Genomic DNA, 26,142 nt, shown 5'->3' on the forward strand with positions numbered 1-26,142 from the left:
TTCTATTGATTGGAATAGTTTCAGAAAGAATGGTACCAGCTCCTCTTTGTACCTCTGGTAGAATTCATCTATGGATCCATCTGGTCCTGGACTTTTTTTTGGTTGGTAGGCTATTAATTATTGCCTCAATTTCAGAGCCTGTTATTGGTCTATTCAGAGATTCAGCTTCTTCCTGGTTTAGTATTGGAAGGGTGTTTGTGTCCCGGAATTTATCCATTTCTTCTAGATGTTCTAGTTTATTTGCATAGAGGTGTTTATAGTATTCTCTGATGGTAGTTTGTATTTCCATGGCCTCAGTGGTGGTATCTCCTTTATCATTTTCATTGCATCTATTTGATTCCTCTCTCTTTTCTTCTTTATTAGTCTTGCTAGCAGTCTATCAATTTTGTTGATCTTTTCAAAAAACCAGCTCCTGGATTCATTGATTTTCTGAAGAGTTTTTTGTGTCTCTATCTCCTTCAGCTGTGCTCTGATCTTATTTTTTGCGTTCTGCTAGCTTTTGAATGTGTTTGCTCTTGCTTCTCTAGTTCCTTTAATTGTGATGTTACGGTGTAGATTTTAGATCTTTCTTGCTTTCTCTTGTGGGCATTTAGTGCTATAAATTTCCCTCTACACACTTCTTTAAATGTGTCCCAGAGATTCTGGTACATTGTGTCTTTGTTCTCATTGGTTTCAAAGAACATCTTTATTTCTGCCTTCATTTTGTTATTTACCCAGTAGTCATTCAGGAGCAAATTGTTCAGTTTCCATGTAGTTGTACAGTTTTGAGTGAGCTTCTTAATCCTAAGTTCTAATTTGATTGCACTGTGGTCTGAGAGACAGTTTGTTGTGATTTCTGTTCTTTTACATTTGCTGAGGAGTGCTTTACTTCCAATTATGTGGTCAATTTTAGAATAAGTGCAATGTGGTGCTGAGAAGAATGTATACTCTGTTGATTTGGGGTGGAGAGTTCTGTGGATGTCTATTAGGTCTGTTTGTTGCAGAGCTGAGTTCAGGTCCTGGATATCTTTGTTAACCTTCTATCTTGTTGATCTTTCTAATATTGACAGTGGGGTGTTAAAGTCTCCCATTATTATTGTGTGGGAGTCTAAGTCTCTTTGTAGGTCTCTAAGGACTTGCTTTATGAATCTGGGTGCTCTTGTATTGGGTGCATATATTTTTAGGATAGTTAGCTCTTCTTGTTGCATTGATCCCTTTACCATTATGTAATGGCCTTCTTTGTCTCTTTTGATCTTTGTTGGTTTAAAGTCTGCTTTATCAGAGACTAGGATTGCAACCCCTGCTATTTTTTGCTTTCCATTTGCTTGGTAGATCTTCCTCCATCCCTTTATTTTGAGCCTATGTGCGAATTTGCGCATGAGATGGGTCTCCTGGATACAGCACACTGATGGGTCTTGACTCTTTATCCAATTTGACAGTCTGTGTCCTTTAATTGGGGCATTTAGCCCATTAACGTTTATGGTTAATATTGTTATGTGTGAATTTGATCCTGTCATTATGATATTTGCTGGTTATTTGCCCGTTAATTGATGCAGTTTCTTCCTAGCATTGATGGTCTTTACAATTTGGCATGTTTTTATACTGGCCTGGTACCAGGTGTTTCTTTCCATGTTTAGTGCTTCCTTCAGGAGCTCTTGTAAGGCAGGCCTGGTGGTGACAAAATCTCTCAGCATTTGCTTGTCAGTAAAGGATTTTATTTTCTCCTTCACTTATGAAGCTTAGTTTGGCTGGATATGAAACTCTGGGTTGAAAATTCTTTTCTTTAAGAATGTTGAATATTGGCCCCCACTCTCTTCTGGCTTGTAGGGTTTCTGCTGAGAGATCTGCTGTTAGTCTGATCGGCTTCCCTTTGTGGCTAACCTGACCTTTCTCTCTGGCTGCCCTTAACACTTTTTCCTTCATTTCAACCTTGGTGGATCTGACAATTATTTGTCTTGGAATTGCTCTTCTCAAGGAGTATCTTTGTGGTGTTCTCTGTATTTCCTGAAGTTGAATGTTGGCCTGCCTTGCTAGGTTGGGGAAGTTCTCCTGGATAATATCCTTAAGAGTGTTTTCCAACTTGGTTCCATTCTCCTCATCACTTTCTGGTACACTAATCAAATATAGATTTGGTCTTTTCACATAGTCCCATATTTCTTGGAGGCTTTCTTCATTTCTTTCTACTCTTGTTTCTCTGACCTTGTCTTCTCACTTTATTTCATTTATTTGATCCTCAATCACTGATACCCTTTCTTCCACTTGATTGAATCAGCTATTGACGCTTGTGCATGCGTCACAAAGTTCTCATGCCATGGTTTTCAGCTCCATCGGGTCACTTAAGGTCTTCCCTACACTGTTTATTCTTGTAAGCCATTCGTCTAATCTTTTTTCAAGGTTTTTAGGTTCCTTGCAATGGGTTCCAACTTCCTCCTTTAGCTCGGAGAAGTTTGTTATTACCAACCTTCTGAAGCCTACTTCTGTCAACTCGTCAAAGTCATTCTCCATCCAACTTTGTTCCATTGCTGACAAGGAACTGTGATCCTTTGGAGGAGAAGAGGCGCTCTGATTTTTAGAATTTTCAGCTTTTCTGCTCTGGTTATCCCCATCCTTTTGGTTTTATCTACCTTTGGTCTTTGATATTGTTGACCTACAGATGGGGTTTTGGCATAGATGATCTTTTTGTTAATGTTGATGCTATTCCTTTCTGTTTGTTAGTTTTCCTTCTAACAGTCAGGACCCTCAGCTGCAGGTCTGTTGGAGTTTGCTAGAGTTCCACTCCAGACCCTGTTTGCCTGGGTATCACCAGTGGAGGCTGCAGAACAGCAAATATTGCAGAACAGCAAATATTGCTGGCTGATCCTTCCTCTGGAAGCTTCATCCAAGAGGGGCAGCCACCTATATGAGGTGTCTGTCAGCCCCTACTGCCCAGGTGTGTCCCAGTTAGGCTACACAGGGGTCAGGGACCCACTTGAGGAGGCAGTCTGTCCATTCTCAGAACTCAAACGCCATGCTGGGAAAACCACTGCTCTCTTCAGAGCTGTCAGACAGGGACGTTTAAGTCTGCAGAAGTTGCTGCCTTTTGTTCAGCTATCCCTGCCCACAGACGTGGAGTCTAGAGGCAATGGGCCTTGCTGAGCTGTGGTGGGCTTCACCCAGTTCAAGTTTCCCAGCTGCTTTGTTTACCTACTTAAGCCTCAGCAATGGTGGATGGCCCTCCCCCAGCCAGGCTGCCACCTCGCAGATGGATCTCAGACTGTTGCGCTAGCAGTGACCAAGGCTCATGGGTGTGGGACCCGCTGAGCCAGGCACAGGAGAGAATCACCTTGTCTGCTAGTTGCTAAGACCTTGGGAAAAGTGCAGTATTTGGGCGGGAGTGCCCTGTTTTTCCAGGTAGTCTGTCACGGCTTCCCTTGGCTAGGAAAGGGAAATCCCCCAACCCCTTGTGCTTCCCGGGTGAGGCGACACCCCACCCTGCTTCAGCTCACCCTCTGTGGGCCTGCACCCACTCTCCAACCAGTCCCAATGAGATGAACCACGTACCTCAGTTGGAAGTGCAGAAATCACCCGTTTTCTACGTCGATCATGCTGGTAGCTGCAGACCGGAACTGTTCCTATTTGGCCATCTTGGAACCCATCCAGGACACCTGGTAGAAGAAATTTCTAAGCAGCAAAGTGTTCACTTTATGACCTGAGTGCTCTTAAAAGTGTTCAGTTTTATGCATTCACAAAAATATGGTTTGGAATTGGAACTTATGTTTAAAAGGGAGACAGAGCATAAAAGTTTGGAAGATTTGCAGCCTGATGATGTGATAGAAAAGAAAAGCCCATTTTCTGGGGAGAAATTCAAGCTGACTGCAGAAATTTGCAGAAGTAACAAGGAGCCAAATGTTAATTGACAAAATAATGGGGAAATTGTCTCCAGGGCGTGTCAGAGTTCTTCATGACAGCCCCTCCCATCACAGGGTTGGAGGCCTAGGAGGGAAAAAATGGTTTTGTCGGCCAGGCCCAGAGCTTTGCTGCTCTGTGCAGTCTTGGGTCTTGGTGCCCTGTGTCCCAGCCATGGCTAAAAGGAGCCAATGTACAGCTCAGGCTATTGCTTCAGAGAGTTCAATCCCCAAGCCTTGGCAGCTTCCACGTAGTATTGGGTTGATATGCTAGTTGGCCATTTGTATTTTTTTTGGAAAAAATGTCTGTTCAAGTCTATCTTAGTCCATTCCTGCTGCTATAACAAAATACCTTAGGCTGGTAATTTATGAACAACAGAAATTTATTTCTTGCATTCTGGAGTGTGAGAAGTCCAAGATTTAGGCTACAACAAACTCAGTGACTGGTGAGGTCACTATATTCACTATAGATAGCACCTTCTCTGTGTCCTCACATGTTCAAAAGGGAAAACAAACTCCCTTAAGCCTCTTTTATAAAGGCCCTAGTCCTATTTCTGAGGGCTACGACTTCATGAACTAATCATCTCCAAAATGCCCCACCTCTTAATATTATCACATTGAATATTAGGCTCCAGCATATGAATATTGGGAGAACATGAACATTTGGACCATAGCAAAGTCAACTGACCATTTCTCATTTAGGTTGTTTTGTTATTGAGTTGTTGTTCTGTATATATTTTAGATATTAACCCCTTATCAGGTATTTGGTTTGCTGGGAGGTTTTTGATTCCTGATTCAGTTACTAGTTATAGGTCTATTAAGATTTTTTATTTTGTGACTTAGTCTTGGTAACTTGCATGTTACTAGGAATCTGTTCATTTCTCCTAGGTTATCCAACTTGTCAGTATATAATCATTCATAGTAGACTCTTAGAATCCTTTTTATTTTTGTAATATCTGTTGGAATGTCTTCTCTTTTGTTCCTAAAAGAAGTTGAGTCTTTATTTTTTTTCTTAAATATTCTAGCTGATGATTTGTCAATTTTGTTGAACTTTGAAACAACTACTAGTTTCATTGGGTTTTTTCTATTCTCTAGCCATTTTTTTTTTTTTTTTTTTTGAGATGGAGTTTTGCTCTTATTGCCCAGGCTGGAGTGCAATGGTGCGATCTCAGCTCACTGCAACCTCCGCCTCCCGGTTTAAGTGACTCTCCTGCCTCAGCCTCCACAGTAGCTGGGATTACAGGCATGCAACACTATGCCCGGCTAATTTTGTATTTTTTAGTAGAGACAGGTTTCTCCATGTTGCTCCGGCTGGTCTCGAACTCCCGACCTCAGGTGATCCACCTGCCTCGGCCTCCCAAAGTGCTGGGATTACAGTTGTGAGCCACTGCACCCGGACTTCTGCTCTAGACTTTATTATTTCCTTCCTTTTGCCAACATTGGGTTGAGTTCTTCTTTTTCCAGTTTCTTGAGGTGTAAAGCTAAGTTGCTGATTTTAGATCTTTCTTCCTTTTTAAGGTAGGTAGTTAGATATATAAACTGTCCTCTTCATATTCATTTTGCTGCATCCCACAAGCTTTGGAATGTTGTGTTTCCATTTTTATTTGTCTCAAGACATTTTCTAATTTTCCTTGTGACTTATTCTTTGACTATATATTAATCAGAGTTCTCCAGAGGGTCAGAACCCATAGGAGATATAGATATAGATATAGATATAGATATAGATATAGATATAGATATAGATATAGATATAGATATAGATACATATACATGCATATAAAAGAGAATATATTTACATATATATGAATATAATTTATTAAGGAGAATTGGCTCACATAATTACAAAGGCAAAGTCCCACAATAGGCCATCTATAAGCTGGAAAATGAGAGAAGCCTACAGCATGGCTCCCAAGGAAGCCAGTGACATGGCTCAGTCCAAATCTGAAAGTCTCAAAACCAGGGAAGCTGACAGTGCAGCCACTAGTCTGAGGCCAAAGGCCTGAGAGCTCCCAAAAGGCTGCTGATGCAAGTCCCAGCGTCCAAAGGCCAAAGAACCTAGAGTTTGATGTGCAAGGGCAAGAGGAGAAAAAGGCATACTGCTCTGGAAGAGAGAGAAAGTGCATAGAAAAGAAATCCAAGCAAGCTGAATGTTCCCATTCTTCTGTCTTTTTGTTCTAGTCACACTTGCAACCAATTGCATGATGCCTACCCACAGTGAGGATGGGTCTTTCTCTCTCAGTCCACTAACTCATCCATCATTCTCCTGTGGCAGCACCCTCACAGATAAACCCATACACGGTGCTTCATCAGGCATCTAAGCATCCCTCAATCAAATTGACAATGTGAACCATACAGGCCAATTGGTTAAGAGAGTATATTTTTGTAATTTCCACATATTTATTACTTTTCCTTTGTCCTTCTTCTATGAATTTGTAATTTCATTTAATGTGATCAGAAAAGATACTTGGTATGAGTTCAGTTTTCTTAAATTTTTAAAAACTTGTTTGTGGACTAGCATGCCATCTATCCTGGAGAAGTCTTGGTGTGTACATGAGAAGAAAGCGTATTTTGCTATTATTGGGTGAAGTGTTCTGTATATGTCAGATAGGTCCAGTTGGTCTACAATGTTGTTCAAGTTCTGTGTTTTCCAGTTGATCTTCTCTCTGGTTATTGTATCCATAATTGAAAGTGGGATATTGAAGTTTTCTGTTATTATGATGTTGTTATCTATGTTACCCCTCAATTCTGTCTATGTTGGCTTCATATATTTAGATGCTGTACTGTTAGTTGCATATACATTTATAATTGCTATATCTTCTTGGTCAATTGGCCCTTTTATTATTATGTAATATCCTTGTCTCTTGTGCTATTATTTGACTTAAACTCTATTTTGTCTAAGTATGGCCATCCTTGTTCTCTTTTGGTTACCAACTGCACTGAGTATCTTTTTCTATCCTTTCACTTTCAACCTTTGTGTGTGTTTAGATCTAACGTAAGTCTCTTGCATATAGTATATATTTAGATTTTTTTAATCCATTCGGCCAATTCTCTGTCTTTTGATTGGAAAATTAGCCTATTTGCATTTAAAGTAGTTACTGATAGGGAGGGGCTTACTATTGTCATTTTGTTCATCATTTTATATGTGTCTTGCAGCTATTTTTTTCCACTTTTCCTCTCTTCCTGCCTCCCTTTATGTTTCACTGATTTCTTTTTTTGGTAGGGACATGCTTTGGTTCCTTTCTCATTTTTATTTGTGTATCTTCTGTAGGTCTTTTCTTTGTGATTACTGTAGAATTACATGAAAACATCTTATAGTTATAATAATCTATTTTAAATTGACAACAACAACTTTAATCACATACAAAAACTCTACTTCTTTACACCTCTTTCTCACTTTGTTATCAGTGTCACACAATATATATTTTTATATTGTTTATTCACATAATTTAATACAGTAATATTATGCTTATACCTTTTAAATTCTATGCTTCAATTAAAAGTGAATTACAGGCTGGGTGTGGTGTCTCACACCTGTAGTCCCAGCACTTTGAGAGGCCAAAATGGGAGGATTGCTTGAGCCTAGGAGTTTGAGACCAGCAAGACCTTATCTCTGCTAAAAATTTAAAAATACTGTCTGAGTGTGGTGGTGCATGTGTGTAGTCCCAGCCACTCGGGAGGCTGAGGTGGGAGGATTGCTTTAGCCCAGGACTGCAAGGCTGCAGTGAGCTGTGATCAAACCACTGCACTCCAGCCTGGGCAACAGAGCAAGACTTTGTCTCAAAAAAGAAAAAGAAAAAAAGTAAAGAAAAAAAAGTGTTTTACTTACCACCATTACAGTATTAAAGGATTCTATGTTCCCTCATATATTTACCTTTACCAAAGAAGTTTATATTTTGTATGCTTTTGTATTTCTATCCAATGCCCTTTCATTTCCACTTGGAGGACTCCCTTTAACATTTTTTCTAAGGTAGGTCTAGTGGTGATCAATTCCCTCACCTTTTACTTCTCTGGGGAACTCTTTGTTTGTCCTTCATTTTTGAAGTACAGTTTTACTGGCTATACAGTTCTTGGTTGACATTTTGTTTTTTCTTTCAGCCCTTTTAATATATCATCCCATTCTCTTCTGGCCTGTAGAGTTTTTGCTGAGAATTCCACTGATAACCATATGGCATCTCCCTTGTATATGAAAAGTTGCTTTGATCCTGTTCCTTTAAAAATTCTCTCTTTGTCTTTGACTTTTGACAGTTTGATTGTAATGTGTCTCATTGTAGGTCTTTTGCAAATTATCCAACTTGGAGTTCTTTGAGCCTCTTGGATTTGTATGTTCATTTCCTTCTTTAAATTTAAGAAGTTTTTGGTCATTAATTTTTTAACTGGCTCTCTGCCCCTTTATTTTTCTCTTCTCCTTCTGGCACTTTCATAATGCATACATTGGTCTGCTTGATGGCATCCTGTAAGTCTCTTAGGCTGTCTTCACTCTTCATTCCTTTTCTCTTTTGTTCCTCTGACTCCGTAATTTCAAATGACTAGTCTTCGTTTCACTGATTCTTTCTTCTGCTTGATGTTATTGAAACTGCCTTTGCAAAAATTATAACTGAAGAAATTATGACAGTGAAAGACATCAGACCTAATCAACTCCATCTTGCTTCTAGCATTTAAACCGTCCTTGTTCATTCCTGGCAGTAGGATGAACTAATTTTGGGAAGGTATTCAGTTCATGGTTTGACTCTGAAACAAAGTTGATAATAGCCATTTCCCGAAAAGATCCCCTTCTTGCCTGGAACCAGTCTGCCTTTGCAGGATAAACGAATTAGCTATAACATTAGAAATTACAGTTGAGGGGTTATGCAGCCTCTGGCTCCAAGGGTCTGAACCTCTCCAAATTGCTCCTGGGGATAACATCACTATTGTAAAACCTAAAATCAGTGCTTGAGATATTTTGTAGACCCTGCACTGGATGAATCAGCTGACACCACCCAGACTGGTAAAATGGCTCAACTAGTTCTGCCATCCTACCCACAAACAGAAGACAGCAAGAAAACATCACTTCAACCCCCTACGATTTCATCTCCAACCTGATGAATCAGCAGTCCCCACTTCCCAAGCCCCTACCTGCCAAATTATCTTTAAAAGTTCTGATCCCCGAATGCTCAGGGAGACTGATTTGAGTAATAATAAAACTCTGGTCTCCCGCACAGCCGGCTCTGCATGAATTACTCTTTCTCCATTGCAATTCCCCTGTCTTGATAAATCAGCTCTGTCTAAGCGGGGCATGAGGTGAACCCATTGGGCAGTTACACAGTCCGTTGGTGATTTCTGATAGTGAATTTTTCAGTTGAGCTATTGTATTCCTTAGCTCCAGAGTTTCTGTATGGTTCCTTTTTTTTTTTTTTTTTTTTAGTTTCTATCTCTTTGTTAATATTTTCATTTTGTTTATGAATTATTTCCTGCTTTCATTTAGTTGTCTATTTCAGTTATCACTGGGCTTCATTAAGATAGTTAATTTGGATTCTTTGTCAGGTAACTCATTTGTCTATTTCTTTAGGGTTGGTTTCTGGAGATTTATTTTGCTCCTTTAATTTAGTCATCAGGTTTCTCTGTTTCTTCTTATGCCTTGTTATTTTTTATTTTTTTATTCTTTATTTATTTTTGCCAAGATTTGGACGCTTGAAAAAACTGACACTTCTCCCAGTTTTTATCAGCTGGCTTCATACGGAAGACCTTTACCTGAATCAGCATGGCTATAGGTTCTAGCAGCCTCTCAAACCTTTCCTGGGAATGCATCTTCTTTGGGTTTATACATTACAACATCCCAGGTAGAGGTTTGCCAGTTTCTTTTTCTGGAGCTGTTGCTCCCTCTGGTATTTGTCTGTGGTACTGCAGGTTCCCTGGTGCTGCATCATCTCTGACCTCTCCTTTATTCCCAGTGGCTCCCATGCATCCAAAGTATGCCAGTTGGGTGTCAAGTTAGAGAGAGAGAGAGAGAGCTTCAGGTAACCTCATAAAACAATTCCGTTCCAGTATTCTCTTTCCCTGCTAATGGAGAAGCTGCAAGTTGAGTGCTTCCCAGCCACACCAACCTGTTCCAGCTTGGGGAAGGGGTATCATGAGTATAATGCAACAGCTTTTCTTATTTGTTCAATGCCACTATTCTTGGCTTTGCACTTGTCTGTGCTACTACAGCTTCTTAATGGTTTATGGAATGCCATAAAGGCTTTTAGACCATATATTGTTGTTCAGTTGGTATCTTTATGGAGAATCAAGGTTTGGAGCTTCCCATTCCACCATCTGGCTGACATCACTCTGTTTATATTATTTTTTATTTTTATTATATTTTATTTTCTTGAGACAGGATCTCGCTCTGTCAGCCAGGCTGGAGTGCAGCCTCGAACTCCTGAGCTCAAGGGACCTCCTCCCTCAGGCTACTGAGTACTTGGACTGTAGGCACACACCACATACCGGGCGAATTTTTTATTTTCTTGTAAAGATGGGGTTTCACTCTGTTGCCCAAGCTGGTCTCAAACTCTTGGGCTCAAGCAATCCTTCTGCCTTGGCCTCCCAAAGTGCTAGGATTAGAGGTGTGAGCCCACCATGCCTGTTATATTTAGTAGAAAATATGTCTAAAAATATACTTATTTACTATATTGAATCCACTACCCATAGCTTAACTGAACTATTTTTGTGACTCATTCTGTTTTTTTATTTTTTGTTTTTTACTTATTACAATAAACTACAAGTATGGATATATTAATATTAATTAATATAAAATATACTGGAATCTTTTGTATTTTTTTTCCTTTTTTCATCACCAAAAGCAGATACTTAAATATACTGAAATCTTAAATGACCCTTGAATGTTTCTAGGACTGACCCTGGAACAAAATTTTTTATGTTGTTATTACATTGTTCTTTTCATGTTAAAATCATTTGTTTCTTTTTCATATAGTACATCAAAGAAGAATTGTTAATATAGCCCTTACCAGCCATATGCTAAGTGCCGCAAGTGTTTCGGTCTCTCTCCATTCTTGTACCTCATTTGGTCTTTTTTTTTTTTCTTTTGGAGGTGTAGCCTCCGTCTTTCACCCAGGCTGGAGTGTGGTGGCACGATCTCAGCTCACTGCAACCTCTGCCTACTGAGTTCAAGTGATTCTCCTCCCTCAGCCTCCTGAGTACCTGGGACCACAGGTGTGTGCCACCATGCCCAGCTAATTTTTGTATTTTTAGTAGAGATGAGGTTTCATTATGTTGGCCAGGCTGGTCTTGAACTCCTGACCTCAAGTAATCTACCCTCCTCAGACTCCCAAAGCTCTGGGATTACAGGCGTGAGCCACTGCACCCGGACTACCTCACTCTGTCTTTTAAGTTGGCTATGTAAGGGGAGCATCTTGTGCTTGTTAAGTCTTTGTTTTCTGGCCTATTTATATAATGGACATTTCTGAGTTGTGTGTATATATTAAATTATTTGAGAGTATATATTTAATGTACTAAATAGATCTACATGTTTTCATATATGTCACTATAAAACGACCATTTGCATATATTTGTTCTATAAAATGCTTTTCTATAAAATGAACCACCTAGATTTGCTTTTCTGATGTGTAGTGTATGTGAAAATATTTCTTTGTGAATTTTTTTTTATTGTGTGCCCCTACAGGTGGTATACTTAATAATGCCGTAGCCTCTATAAGGAACGTATGTATTAGTCTGCTGGCAGGAATTGTTTTGGGATTTTTTGTTCGATATTTTCCAAGTGAAGACCAGGTAAATACAAAATCTATTTTATAGAAGTATAGTATTAGACATTTTTTTCAAAATATTAAACTTTGGTAAGATCCATGAAATTTAATACTTAATTCTATTTGTCTAAAACTAGGCTCCAATGCCTACTCTGTACTTAAAACTGAGCACAGCAGTGGTTGATACAGGTCAATGGCTTTGATTAAAGTCTCTGCTTCCTGATTTGGCAAATAAGGAATATCAAAATATATACTTAATGCAGAGTATCCCTCTGAATTATACTTTCCCTTTCTCTACTAAATTGCCTATTGATGTTTGATAATTTCCCTCAAATTTTCCCTTAAACATTTTAGGGGGAGATAGGTTCCCCCATTTATTTCTGCATATTTTCTGACTGAAATTCACTCCTGCTCTCCTTTGACAAAGGCAACACTCAAACTTAGCCATTTCCTGCCTTAAAGGAAAACATGCCATTACTTTTGTATTTCTGTAATTTCCATCCAAATTTAGCTGTAACATATTGACCAAAGAGGTATTCAAATATTTTTTAAGAATTCACTGGATATGTTATATGAAACTGGAGATTTTATGGGTCTCTTTTCTTCCTCACTTAAAGTAATACTTTAACCATTTTACTGATACTAGTATCAGAGATGTGGCAGAAGATGAAACGTTACTAATTGCAAATTTTGTTACTTGGTAGTAAGTCTGCTAAAACATATGGTGAGAAAGAAAATCAAAATTTTAGACATTTAATATAACATTTAAAGACATAATGTCAAAAGGACATGAACAGACACTTCTCAAAAGAAGACATTTATGCAGCCAAAAAACACGTGAAGAAATGCTCATCATCACTGGCCATCAGAGAAATGCAAATCAAAACCACAGTGAGATACCGTCTCACACCAGTTAGAATGGCCATCATTAAAAAATCAGGAAACAACAGGTGCTGGAGAGGATGTGGAGAAATAGGAACACTTTTACACTGTTGGTGGGACTGTAAACTAGTTCAACCATTGTGGAAGTCAGTGTGGCGATTCCTCAGGGATCTAGAACTAGAAATACCATTTGACTCAGCCATCCCATTACTGGGTATATACCCAAAGGACTATAAATCATGCTGCTATAAAGACACATGCACACGTATGTTTATTGTGGCACTATTCACAATAGCAAAGATTTGGAACCAACCCAAATGTCCAACAACGATAGACTGGATTAAGAAAATGTGGCACATATACACCATGGAATACTATGCAGCCATAAAAAAGGATGAGTTCATGTCCTTTGTAGGGACATAGATGAAACTGGAAACCATCATTCTCAGTAAACTATCGCAAGGACAAAAAACCAAACACCGCATGTTCTCACTCATAGGTGGGAATTGAACAATGAGAACTCATGGACACAGGAAGGGGAACATCACACTCCGGGGACTGTTGTGGGGTGGGGGGAGGGGGGAGGGACAGCATTAGGAGATATACCTAATGCTAAATGACGAGTTGATGGGTGCAGGAAATCAATATGGCACATGGATACATATGTAACAAACCTGCACATTGTGCACATGTACCCTAAAACCTAAAGTATAATAATAAAAAAAAATACATAATATCAAAGGGTCAAAAATATATAATAGATAATGTCAAATCTTGTATTATATATTTAATATAAACTAATTTCTAAATATCTATCTAATTCTAGAAAAAACTTGCATTGAAGAGAGGATTCCTTGTTTTGACTATGTGTGTTTCTGCTGTCTTAGGCAGCCAACGTATTGGTTTACATGGATCTGGAGGATTATGCACACTAGTGTTGAGTTTCATTGCAGGGACAAAATGGTCCCAAGAAAAGGTGAATATTTTTAATATGCTATATTTTAAAAGCTAAAACAACTGAATTTTTTACATATATTTAGGAAATCCCCTCATTCTGGTTGGAAAATATTCCAAAAGGTTTTCTATCCTCAAGAAAGTGTGTGAATCAATCGAGGAAATAAAATATTTAGGAAAAGCACCTGGAAATATACTAATATGGAATCAGAAGTTGAGTTAATCACATCAGGCTTGTCTTTTTCCCAAGTTTTATATAATATTATTATATTACTTTTATCAATCTAATTATTTTATTCCTTGAAATTTTAATTATACAATTAATCCATGAAAAATGTTTGTAAAAGGCCGGGCACGGTGGCTTATGCCTGTAATCGCAGAACTTTGGGAGGTCGAGGGGGACAGATCACCTGGGGTCAGGAGTTTGAGACCAGTGTGGCCAACATGGTGAAATCCCATCTCTACTAAAAATACAAAAATTAGCTGGGCATGGTGGCGTGGTGGTGGGCACCTGTAATTCCAGCTACTCAGGAGGCTGAGGCAGGAGCATCGCTTCAACCCAGGAGGCGGAGGTTGCAGTGAGCCGAGATCATGCCATTGCACTCCAGCCTGGGCAGTAAGTGCAAAACTCCATCACAAAAAATAATAATAATAAACAAACAAATAATAAAAATAGAAATGCTTGTAAAAGAATAAAACATATAGAATTAAACGTAAAAGATTTCTTTATTCCCCACAACTGTCAAATATGAAACCCCCTTACATTTTTTTAAGTAACCAGTATTCTATTTATAGACATTAAGATTGTTTCTACTTCTTGTTATTTACAAACAGTGCTGTCATAAACAGTGTTGTTCATGTCTTTTTTTTTTTTTTTTTTTTTTTTTTTTTGAGACACAGTTTCACTCTTGTCACCCAGGCTGGAGTGCAAGTAGCATAATCTTGGCTCACTGCAACCTCCACCTCCTGGATTCAAGTGATTCTTCTGTTTCAGCCTCCCTAGTAGCTGGGATTACAGGTGCACACCACCACGCCCAGCAAATTTTTGTATTTTTAGTAGAGATGGGGTTTCACCATGTTGGCCAGGCAGGTCTTGAACTCCTGACCTCAGGTGATACTCCTGCCTCAGCCTCCCAAAGTGTTGAGATTACAGGTACATCTATAGGGATAGAGTCCTAGGTATGATTTTTTTTTTTTTTTTTTGAGACAGAGTCTCTCTATGTTGCCCAGGCTGATCTCAAAATCCTGAGCTCAAGGGATCCTCCCAACTTGACATCGCAAAGTGCTAGGATTACAAGCATGAGCTACCACACCTGGCTGGAAATGATCTGTGTTTTATTTTGATGGACACTGCTAAATTATCCCTTCAAAAGATTTTGGTTATTTACACTCTGCCAACAGTGCACAAAAATATCTAATACCTTAACTCATCAACAGCACTTGATATTATCACTAGTTCTATTCTTTTTACTATTAGATGACCTCACCATCCAATTCTTATAGTTTCTTACAATTATGTGATATTGTTATTCTTTATTTACATTTCTCTGATTAGTAGTATAGTAAGCTTCTCTTCATATATTCTTTTTAAAATACCTATGATCTTCTTTGACCATTTTTATTGGGTTATGTTTTTTTGTTTCTAATTTATAGTTTCTCTTAGTGTTAGGGCTACTGGTCCTTTGTTATGTATATATTGCATATAATTTTTGCTTATCTTCAACTTTGTTTATGGTGTCTGGTGTATGAAAGCAAAATTTCCTCTGACCAAACCTATTGGGTTTTCCTTTTTTGGTTCTGGATTCTGCATCTCATTTAAGAAGGACTTTCTCACTGAGGATTATAACATATAAACATTACGAAGATATACTATTTTGTATAGTATCATTTAATATTTTGGTAGTTTTTGTTTAATTTGTTTTTTCATTTAGTCTTTTAATCTATCTGTAATTTATCTTTGTGAATGCTGTGAGGTAAGGTTATACATACATACATATGTGTATCTTACAAGCTATATATATATATATATATATATATACACACACACATACAGTTTGTAAGTTAACTGAACAGAGATAGAACTACATCATGCCTGATGTGTGTGTGTATAGATATATATATATCTATACACACATACATAAATATACATACATATTCAGACACACATATATACTTGCATGTGATGAATATGTACATACAGATATATGCACATAAACTAGACAGTCATTTTTTGCCAAATTGTTTATTTATTGACCAATTCATTAATAGTTCAGTTTTTTAACATGAACTAAATTCTCCCATATATATTAATTCTGAAGTCTATTTAATCCTACTTCTCTATTTCTATGCCAACACCACTGTTTTAAATCACTGCAGTTTTATGTGTCAAAATCTAATATAGATTATACTTCTTTTTAACGTATTTTTTGGCTGTTCCTACACATATTCTTTCTTAGATAAATTTTAGAATCAGCTTGAGAAGTTCCCTAACCAAAAATCATAGTTACATTTTGTTTAGTATTCTTACATAAACATAATTATAAAAGAAATGAAATGAATGAAATGCAAATCAATAAATAAAATTAAAACTGCTAGAATTTTTTTAAATGGTAAAAGAAACAGAACTAAAACAAGTTTTAAAGATTAAAAGTAACAAATAGGATAATTATGCTGTAAAGAATAGTAACATTGTTTTTCTTTTTTTAAACTATAATAAGTGAGGATCAGAAAACACAGTCATAAGGGAAATAGTTATGAAGATAGTTTATGCCTCAAGGAAGAGACATCAAAGTTCTTATGTATATTCTGTTTAAAAAAAAAAAATGTTAAACCCAGACTCAGACTGAAATCTCTTCATCCAAATTCCTGGAGAAGAGCCAGAGTAATGTAGGCCAATAGGGGCCTTTCCTGTAATCTTTTAATTGGGGAAGTAGCACTGGGAGGCATTCGTTTCCAGAAAGGGAAGCTGGGTAGGCAGCTAAATGAGAATCTAATATATGTTTTGGTTTTGTTTAAAGGAAAAAGTAACTTTAAAGTATTCAACATGGGTTCTTTGAAAGCAGGCCTAGCAGATTTCCAAATTGTTTTTCCTAGTAGTATATGCTATATATATCAGGATTCACTTTAACGGGATTGAGTTCCAGGATGATTGTTAGTGGAGGGCTTCCCAACCCCCTTCTAAGAACCCAAATGTTTGCATGAACTGGGTATGTTCTCATCAGGCATGATGTAGTTCTATCTCTGTTCAGTTAACTTACAGACAAAATCTGGAACTCATACAAAACATGGCTAGAACCCCAAGGACATCACTTATTCTGTGACAAAATGGCCAAATAGTATTATTTTATTGCTTTGTGAGTTTCTTTTAATCAAATTCTACCTAAATGTTTGAGTAAAACTATTGAAGTGCTCAGTTTTTATTAATTAAGTTTAACATTTTTATTAAAATAAAGTGTCTTAAATTTATTAAATGTTAAGTGACTTCAGGCCAGGCGTGGTGGCTCATGCCTATAATGCCAGTGCTTTGGGAGGCCACAGCCAGAGATCACTTGAGGACAGGAGTTCTAGACCATCCTGGGCAACATAGCGAGACCCCATCTCTATAAACAATTTAAAAATTAGCCCAGCATGGTGGTACACACCTGTAGTTCTACTTGGGAGGCTGCGAGAGGATCACTTGAGCCCAGGAGTTCAAGGCTACAGTGAGCTATGATTATGCCACTACACTCCAGCCTGGGCAACAGAGCAAGACCCCATCTCTAAAATACTTAAAAAGTGGAAAAAAAAAAAAGGCGGGAGAGACTTTAAGTTTCTGAAATATATTTATGTGCCAAAATAATTATAAATGTATTTCTCTTTTCTATAGATTAAAGTCCAAAAGATTATTACAAATGTATGGAATATTTTTCAACCACTTCTTTTTGGCTTAGTTGGAGCAGAAGTATCTATTTCATCACTTGAATCAAATATTGTTGGTAAGAATAATTAGAGCACAAAAAATATGAAATTCATAAATATTTAAGAAAATTATAAATACATTTATTTTTATTTACAATATATCTTTGAATGGCTACAAGGACCTTCTTCAGAAACACATGTTGATACAGTGTCATATTTTCATATTGCTCTTCCTTTACACTGTGTGCTCTTTTTTTTTTTAAACCAAGGACAGCCCTGAATATCTTCCCTGAGTTATCTGAGGAAATAAATATAAGATTTCTTTCCTGAGGGAACATGTTTGATACGATCAGCACTTTTTGAGTACCTTCATTTAAAACTATCAGCTGGGTGTGGTGGCTCATGCCTGTAATCTTAGCACTTTGGGAGGCCGAAGCAGGCAGATTTCTTGAAGTTAGGAGTTCAAGACCTGCCTGGCTAACATGGGGAACCCCCCTCTCTCCTAGAAATACAAAAATTAGCCAGGTGTGGTAGTGCGCGCCTGTAATCCCAGCTACTCGGGAGGCTGAGGCAGGAGAATCGTGTGAACCCGGGAGTCAGAAGTTGCAGTGAGCTGAGATTGTACCACTGCACTCCAGCCTGGGCAACAGAGCAAGAATCCTTCTCAAAAAGTAAATTATTATTAATAATAATAAAAGTATTCAAAAAAAGTCTATTAGTTCAGAATTGTATAAATGTCATCTGTCTTATTTTTCATGGTACCTCCACTATCAGATACTGTCTTGCACTTTACAGAGAATCCTCCATCGTATTCATTTTTTATAATCATTGTTTTTATGTAAAAAATAAACACATGAAGAGACAATAGCCTTAAAATGTTTTCAAAAGTTTTAGAAATCATATTCCTGGGCATAAAGAACACTTCTTCACAAATATTTTGTTATTTATGTTTGTTTTCATCTGTTGTAGGCATATCTGTTGCCACTCTGAGTTTGGCATTATGTGTTCGAATTTTAACCACCTATCTATTGATGTGCTTTGCTGGTTTTAGTTTTAAGGAGAAAATATTTATTGCTTTAGCATGGATGCCCAAAGCTACAGTACAGGTAAGAACATATTAAGCCTATTGCTTAATGCTTTCGTTTTGATGCTTTTGAAATTTAAAATGAAAAATGTTACTCCAGTCACAAAATATGAGCTATTATCCTTACTTTTTAAATGTTTGATTGATCATAACTATTCATTAAAATTAACGTAACCAGTCCCAGCTACTCAGGAGGCTGAGATGGGAGAATCGCTTGAACCCAGGAGGCAGAGGTTGCAGTAAGCTGAGATGGCACACTGTACTCCAGTCTGGGCGACAGAGCAAGACTCAATCTCAAATAAATAAATAAATAAACAAAAACAAACAAAGAAACTTAATGTAACCTTTTTCTATTTTTATTTTTATTTTCATTTTGAGACCAGGTCTCACTCTGTCACCCAAACTGGAGTGCAGTGGCATGATCACAGCTCACTGCAGCCTCAACCTCCTGGGCTCAAACAATCCTCTCACATCAGCCTCCTGAGTAGCTAGGATCACAGGCACTTGCCATCACACCCAACTGCTTTTTTTCTGATTTTTTTTTTTTTTTTTTTTGAGACAGAGTCTTACTCTGTTGCCCAGGCTGGAGTACAGTGGCATGATCTCAGCTCAATGCAACCTCCACCTCCCAGGTTCAAGCGATTCTCCTGCCTCAGCCTCCTCAGTAGCTGGGATTACAGGTGCACACCAACACACCCAGCTAACTTTTGTATTTTTAGTAGAGATGGGGTCTCACCATGTTAGCCAGGCTAGTCTCAAACTCCTGACCTCAAGTGATCCACCCGCCTCAGCCTCCCAAAGTGCTGAGATTACAGGCATGAGCCACTGCACCTGGCCTTTTTTTTTTCTGATTTTTTTGTAGAGAGGAGGTCTTGCTATGTTGCCCAGGCTGGTCTTGAACTCCTAGGTTCAAGTGATCTTCCTGCCTCAGCCGCCTAAAGTTCTGGGATTACAAGCATAACCCATTGGGCCCAGCCAATGTAACCTTTTTAAATCTCAGTTTTAAAAGCAATTATTTTGAAATTAAAAAGTATTCTTTCAATAAGTACTTCCTAAGTTTATGAAAATATGTTTTTTATTTTCCTAAAATATATAATAAGAATATATCTGAAAATTGGAGTTGTTATATTTTGCTGAATATAACAAAGCTAAATGTTATGATTTTAAAAAGCAGAGACACTGGCCAGGCATGGTGGCTCATGCCTGTAATCCTAGCACTTCGGGAGGCTGAGGAAGGCAGATCACTTGAGCTCAGGAGTTCAAGACCACCCTGGGCAACATGGTAAAACCCCCATCTCTACAAAAAATACAAAAAAATTAGTCAGGTGTGGTGGCACGCACCTGTAGTCACAGCTACTTGGGGGCTGAGGCAGGAGGATTGCTTAAACTCGGAAGGTTGAGGCTGCAGTGAGCTGAGGTCACGCCACTTCATTCCAGCTTGGGTGACAAAGTGAGACCCTGTCGCAAAAAAAAAGTAAAGTAAAATAGAGACACATTGATTTTTTAAAAAATACTTTTCCTACCTTGCCACTCACTCCATCACACAAATGTACATATATTGTTTTTAATTACACATTTATTTGTATACTATTTGGTTAACAGCTAAATCCCTGCCCCCGTCCCCTTGATAGACTACGTAAGGACAGGGACAGTGTCTGGTTGTTGCAGTTGTTTTTCATTATATCTCCCTGGCACTTAACACAGTGCCTGACATGCAGGAGGCAAATATGTATTGCATGCCTGCAAGAATGAATGAATGGAAAGGGAAACCTTGTAATTTTGCCCTGTTATTCAAGGATATTCTCCTCCTACTAAAATATATTGCTACTTCTTGTTAGACTGTTTAACTTGGCAGCATAATATACCTTAATTTCCTGTGGCTCTTTTCTTAGTTGTTATTCCAAAACAGAAGCTCCTAAATTTTCATGCAAAAAAACCTCTATTATCATGTTAGAAAAGCAGGTTCATAGGGCCAGACTACCTGTTTTGAATACCATGTTACTTGCCTATAACCTCAGGAAAATTATTTTCTAATCTCGCAGTCCTTCAGTGTTCTCATCTTACAATGAAGTCTATGACTGTATCTATTTCTTAGCAGTGTTGTCAGGATTCAATGAGATAATCCATGTAAAGTGCTTAGCACTCTCTCTGGCATATGGTGGTGCTCAGTTAACAATGTTGTTATTTTATCTTACCTTCAAGTAATATAAATAATAACTTTTTATTTTTAATGTGTACTGTAGGGGATAATAAATCTACGAAGGGAGTATCTGTTCTCTCTCCTTCCAACAATACTCTTGCAATTTTGTTTTATTATTTCATAATTTTCATAAAGCAGGGAAAAAAGAAAAGCATGTATGAGGAAAGAGACCACTCACTCGAGTCCTGCAGTATTATTCTGTTTCTGCCTATTCCTGTCTGCTGGCTCCAGGCTAGCTTCTACACAAAGAATACCAAGCTGGTTCCAGGAACTGGCAAGACATAAAAAATTAATTATTTATACAAATAGAGTCACAACAGCAATAATAGATAACAATAATGTCACAAGAAAATAAGATCAACAAATATTTAAATTTCAATTTTAAATTATTTTCACCTTCATCCTCTTCCGCCGTTCTCTGCTGCTAAAATAAAATTGGCTAAGATTCAGCTTTCTCTTTTTCCTTAGTTTCGAGTTACTGATAGAAATTAGAGTGGAAAATTAGAAGCTATTAGGAGAGTAAATAAATAATTTAGTTTACAAATGTAAGATCAGCTTGGCAATTGGATTCTTTTAAAGGAATAATATTAAATTTCAGTCACTAGGAGGAAATCATTTATCATCTAATAGAAGTCCTCATGTAATAAGGTTGTCATCAGAATTAAATGAATTGATAAATGGAAAGCTTTAAGAATGATACCTGCCATATGATGAATGCCATATAACTATATAAATATTATTTCTAGTTTCACCATTATCATCATCATCTCTTAAAAGTCAGTGGGTTTGGTTTTTGTTTTTGTTTTTTCTGTTGGCAGTTCTTTTATGTTCAAATCCTCTTCTAAACTGTAAGATTCTTTCAAGTTGGTTTTCTGCATGATTGTCTTTTTCTCCCTAGCATCCTCCAGCACACTGGCTCATGTTCAGTACATTAAAAGTTATGATATAAAAATGATACCATTTTAAATTATTAATTTAGGATATAGAAATTGATCTTAAATTGAGGGGTTCTTTTGCCATTATGTTGCATATCAGAGGTAATATTTCTACCATTGTGTTGTTACTTTGCAACTCCATAGAAAATCTTATATATTGGTATTTAATTCCCCAAAACTTTAAGGCAATTTCATGCCTAGATTATTAAACACAAAGAAAGAGGGTTAGCAAGAAATTTGCTTTATGTTATTAAAAATAATGTGGTAGAAGGTAACTAGGGAAAAAAACTTGTGACCCAGTAGAGTCATTCTAAAACAAAAACTTCAAAGGAACTCATTCTCTGACCTGGCAGGGGATGAGGAGTGAAGGAGAAAGAAACTTAATACTATCTGAATACCTACTGTGTGCCAGGTGTTCTTTGCATTCTCATATTTAATTTTCACAGCCGTCCAGTAAGATAAGTATTTTGTCCTTCATTTTACACGTAAGTAAGTAGAAGGTTAGAGAGTGTGAGTCATTTGTACAAGGTCACTAACCTAGTTGCAACAAAAATAGAATTCAAACCCAGTTGGCTAGATTCCAAGCCTGCTGTCAGTTCTGCTATCACCCAGTGCCCCCTGAATAGGGAGAACAATGAGAAGAAGGGCAACAAATCCTAGAGAACCATAAGAAATCTTAATATTTTATGTTGTCTTCTTGTAGTCAAGAACCACTGGTACATGGTAAAGGCAACTAAGCAAAATTGGTTTCGTTAGAACTCCTGGTGTTATGAGGGCAACACTCAAAAGAGATATTTGAATAGAGGAACACTGAGAGGACAAGAGTGCAAAATCAGCCCAAAAATGTTTGCCTGCTGATTTGTCACTATTGTACTCTTCCTCCACATATATTTGCTAGGAAGAACATGGAACTGATGAGTAACTTATGAAAATTACTGAATACTTTTTTTTCTAACAGTCTAGTACTAGATTTTGTTTATTTTAACAGAGCCATTTACATTATATATTAACTCAGTTTAATATTTTTTGTTATGCCCCATTTTTACCCCTAAATGCAGGCTGTGTTAGGTCCTCTGGCTCTAGAAACAGCAAGAGTCTCCACACCCCACTTGGAACCATATGCGAAGGATGTGATGACAGTAGCATTTTTAGCCATCTTGATCACAGCTCCAAATGGAGCTCTACTTACGACCATTCTGGGGCCTAAAATGCTTACACGCCATTATGATCCAAGCAAAATAAAACTGCAGTTGTCAACATTAGAACATCATTAAAAAGTTTACCTGTCATCATCTGCCTGCTTCTTTTAATGAATTATTTCACATGACAGAAGAATTTTAAAGTAGAAGTATGTGGGGACCGTACAGAAAATCCAGGATTTAGTAAACATGTGATTTCAGTACAAGGCTTTTCTTGGACTTTTTACTCCAAAGTTAATTTAATAAAAATAATATTAAATGGAATGCTCTCTTGGTATTTACATACTGTAAGAACAAATTAAATCTGTAAATACCCTAGGAAAGTTTAAAGTAATCCCTCAGGCTGACTTTGATATCATAATACAAACTGAGCTTAATATAAAATTAAACTTAATGGCAGAAAGAAAAACTTTGAATATTGAACTTGGTAAGATAGCCTAAGTTTCCAAATAGGTGGAGGAGAACTCCCCATGATGTCCAGTAATTCAGTTAAAAATATCACCACAAAAAGAAAAAAAAAAGGAATAAAACACATCAACTTTAAATGGGTTAACTAAATAGATTTTAAATTCTGGTTTTGGTGACTACCTGAATAAATAATATGTTAAGTAATAGAACCAAGTTAGTCTTTCCTTACTTCTGCCATGCCCTTAAAATGAAAGTCTGGTTTAGCAGTTTTTATATGAAACACTATCTGTATTTTTATTTATAGAAATAAAATTAAATCACAAATGGAAGTAAACTATATTTTTTTCAATTAGTATTTTAAAATCTAGGCATAAAAGGCAGCCTCCAAAAATGAAAGATTTGGAGACTACTGTCATGTGGCAGTTTCTTCTCCTTAGTAATACAGAATTACCTTTTAATTCTGGCTGATTAAATCTGCCATGTTAATGTAGAACCCATCACAAGCAAAGTGAGTTTTAATTAACTTCAAGACTCTTTATTTTAAAGTTAGAAGAGTCATATAAATGCTTCTAAAATGGCCTTATTGAATGGCATCTTAGAAATTGTTTAGACTTCTTTGGCAAAATCTCAATGCAAGGACTGAATATTTCTTTCATTTCTCTTTTTCCTCTTCTCCACAAGCAAGGTATTAAAATACCACAGAATATGAAATTTACACATAAATTTGCCAAGTGAAGCAATTAAAATTTAAGACAATCAAAACTATGTGTTATTCCTATTAAGACTAAGGGCTTTTACAGAATATATCACCAAAACTGCCAAAAGTTCTAAAACCCTCTGGGAAATAACTGTTAGAAAATACACTCTGGGAGAATAACTCTGGGAAAAGATAAAATAGCTACCGTTTTAGTGACATTTTCTCCTTATAGTTTTACAACAAAGTACAGACTCTATTTTCTAATATTGTAATTCTAGTACTCAAATTCTAAAAATTTAAACTGTGCCAGTGTTTTGACTACTATTTAAATCATGAGGGCATCTCATTGTCACTTATAAGAAAATAAAAATATAGGCAGGGTGTTGTGGCTCATGCCTGTAATCCCAGCACTTTGGGAGGCCAACACGGGCAGATCACGAGGTCAGGAGTTCAAGACCAACCTGACCAATATGGTGAAACTCCGTCTCTACTAAAAACACAAAAATTTGTCAGGTGTGGTGGTGCGCACCTGTAATCCCAGCTACTCAGAAGGCGAGGCAGGAGAATCGCTTGAACCCAGGAGGCAGAGGTTGCAGTGAGCTGAGATCGCACCACTGCACTCCAGCCTGGGAGACAGAGCAAGACTCTGTCTCAAAAAATAATAATAATAAAAATATATATATATATATTTACAAGATAGTATTTTACATTCACAAGAGGATTCGATTTCAAAGTAGAAAGTTTATTTTAATAAAAGAGAGATAAGAAATAATTTTCAAAATAAGGAATTGTGTTTTTGATTAGGAGGAAAATTGTTGTACCTATTCTTTTTATTCTTTATTTATTGAACTTTCTCTAAGTGTCTGTGATATATGTTTATTATACTGAAATAGTCGCCCTTTTAAGGTAGTGTGGCAGATGTTGTTATTTATTTGAAATTTTTTTATTTATAAAAAGTTTTTATAAAAATTTATTAATATAATTTAAAAATTACAACCAGTTAACCATGTGTATGATATTAGCGTTTATAGTATTTAAACAAATAAGGCTGGGCACAGTGGCTCACACCATCCCAGCACTTTGGGAGGCCCAGGCGGATGGATCATGAGGTCAGGAGAGGGAGATCATCCTGGCTAACATGGTGAAACCCTGTCTCTACTAAAAATACAAAAAACTAGCCAGGCGTGGTGGCAGGTGCCTGTAGTCCCAGCTACTCGGGAGGCTGAGGCAGGAGAATCACTTGAACCCAGGAGGCAGAGGTTGCAGTGAGCCAAGATCATGCCACTGCACTCCAGCCTGGGTGACAGAGCGAGACTCCGTCTCAAAAAAATAAAATAAAATAAAATAACAAATAAATACAAGATTGTTGTTTCTTATAAACTTTTTTTGTATCTTTGCCTGTTTTTTCACTGTTTAAGGAATTTTTATTAAAGCAAAATTTTATAATCCAAATTACCTTTCCTTGCTCAGTTATCAATTCTGTTACTTAAAACGGAAGTGACATTCTTAGCTATTCCACACTAACAAACTACAAAATTAAAGGAATGCTTTAAATTTTTATACTTTGCTGAAAATTATTTATCACAGAGTCTGAAAAGCATTACAATGTTTTTATATTTTATTATTTGGGGAGGATTTTTTGTTTTCAAATCAATAAGTAATCTAGGACTATCATTGCATTTGTTAGATCTGACATTTGCTTGGTATGTAAAGTTCAAAGTTTCCTTTTTAAATTTATTTTATACTTTACAAATTTTTTCCATAGTATTTAAGGTTTTTGATATTGAGATATTTTTCTTCAGTGACGTGCAAGTTTCTTTCTGTGGTCCCTGATCAGTTTTAAACAATTGGAACACCAGTGGCACCATTAACTGCTTTCTGGGCAGCCTCTTTAGCTTGGTGGTCTTGTAGTACAGCTATACCTTTGTCAACTTTAGTATAGAGAGGCTCTGGAGATTCAAGCATATGAAGAAGTTCTAAATTACCAATCTCCAACAACATGCCAATGATTTTACCAGCACGACTAGGGCATAGCTTGAAGAAGAGGAAAGAGCCATTCACTTGTTTGCTTTTGCTTTTGAGGAGGAGCAGATGCCATCATGGAAGTCAAAGGTTCTTGACCTTCTACATGAACAGCAGGCTGCTGCATGGTAACTTGGGGCTGTGCATGAAAATGCCATTGAGGATTGTGAGCTTCCATAGCATATTTATACTGTGAAATGGTGCAAACAGCAGGAGTATCTGTAGTAGCAGTAGCGGCAACTGCAGGATGTGCTCCTATTGTCTG

The 26,142-nt window shown here is 37.2% G+C and overlaps 1 protein-coding gene across 5 annotated transcripts in view; it reads left to right on the top strand.

Annotated features, from left to right (window-relative positions):
• SLC9B1 (solute carrier family 9 member B1) overlaps positions 1-26,142 on the top strand; it is a 142,278-nt gene that overhangs the window by 106,299 nt on the left and 9,837 nt on the right. For 3 of the 5 annotated variants that reach the window (XM_055296861.2, XM_055296865.1, XM_055296864.1), the window contains exons 8-12: positions 11,518-11,624; positions 13,308-13,457; positions 17,301-17,409; positions 18,302-18,438; positions 22,610-22,840. In XM_055296861.2, coding sequence (XP_055152836.1) covers positions 11,518-11,624; positions 13,308-13,457; positions 17,301-17,409; positions 18,302-18,438; positions 22,610-22,825 — 719 coding nt within the window. In that variant the 3' untranslated portion in view covers positions 22,826-22,840. Of the gene's footprint in view, positions 1-11,517; positions 11,625-13,307; positions 13,458-17,300; positions 17,410-17,838; positions 17,993-18,301; positions 18,439-22,609; positions 22,841-26,142 lie in introns of those variants that run through there. The other 2 variants (XM_063611148.1, XM_055296862.2) reach the window with 2 other exon arrangements.

The sequence above is a fragment of the Symphalangus syndactylus genome, chromosome 10, assembly GCF_028878055.3.
Source record: "Symphalangus syndactylus isolate Jambi chromosome 10, NHGRI_mSymSyn1-v2.1_pri, whole genome shotgun sequence".
NCBI classification, from domain to species: Eukaryota; Metazoa; Chordata; class Mammalia; order Primates; family Hylobatidae; genus Symphalangus; species Symphalangus syndactylus.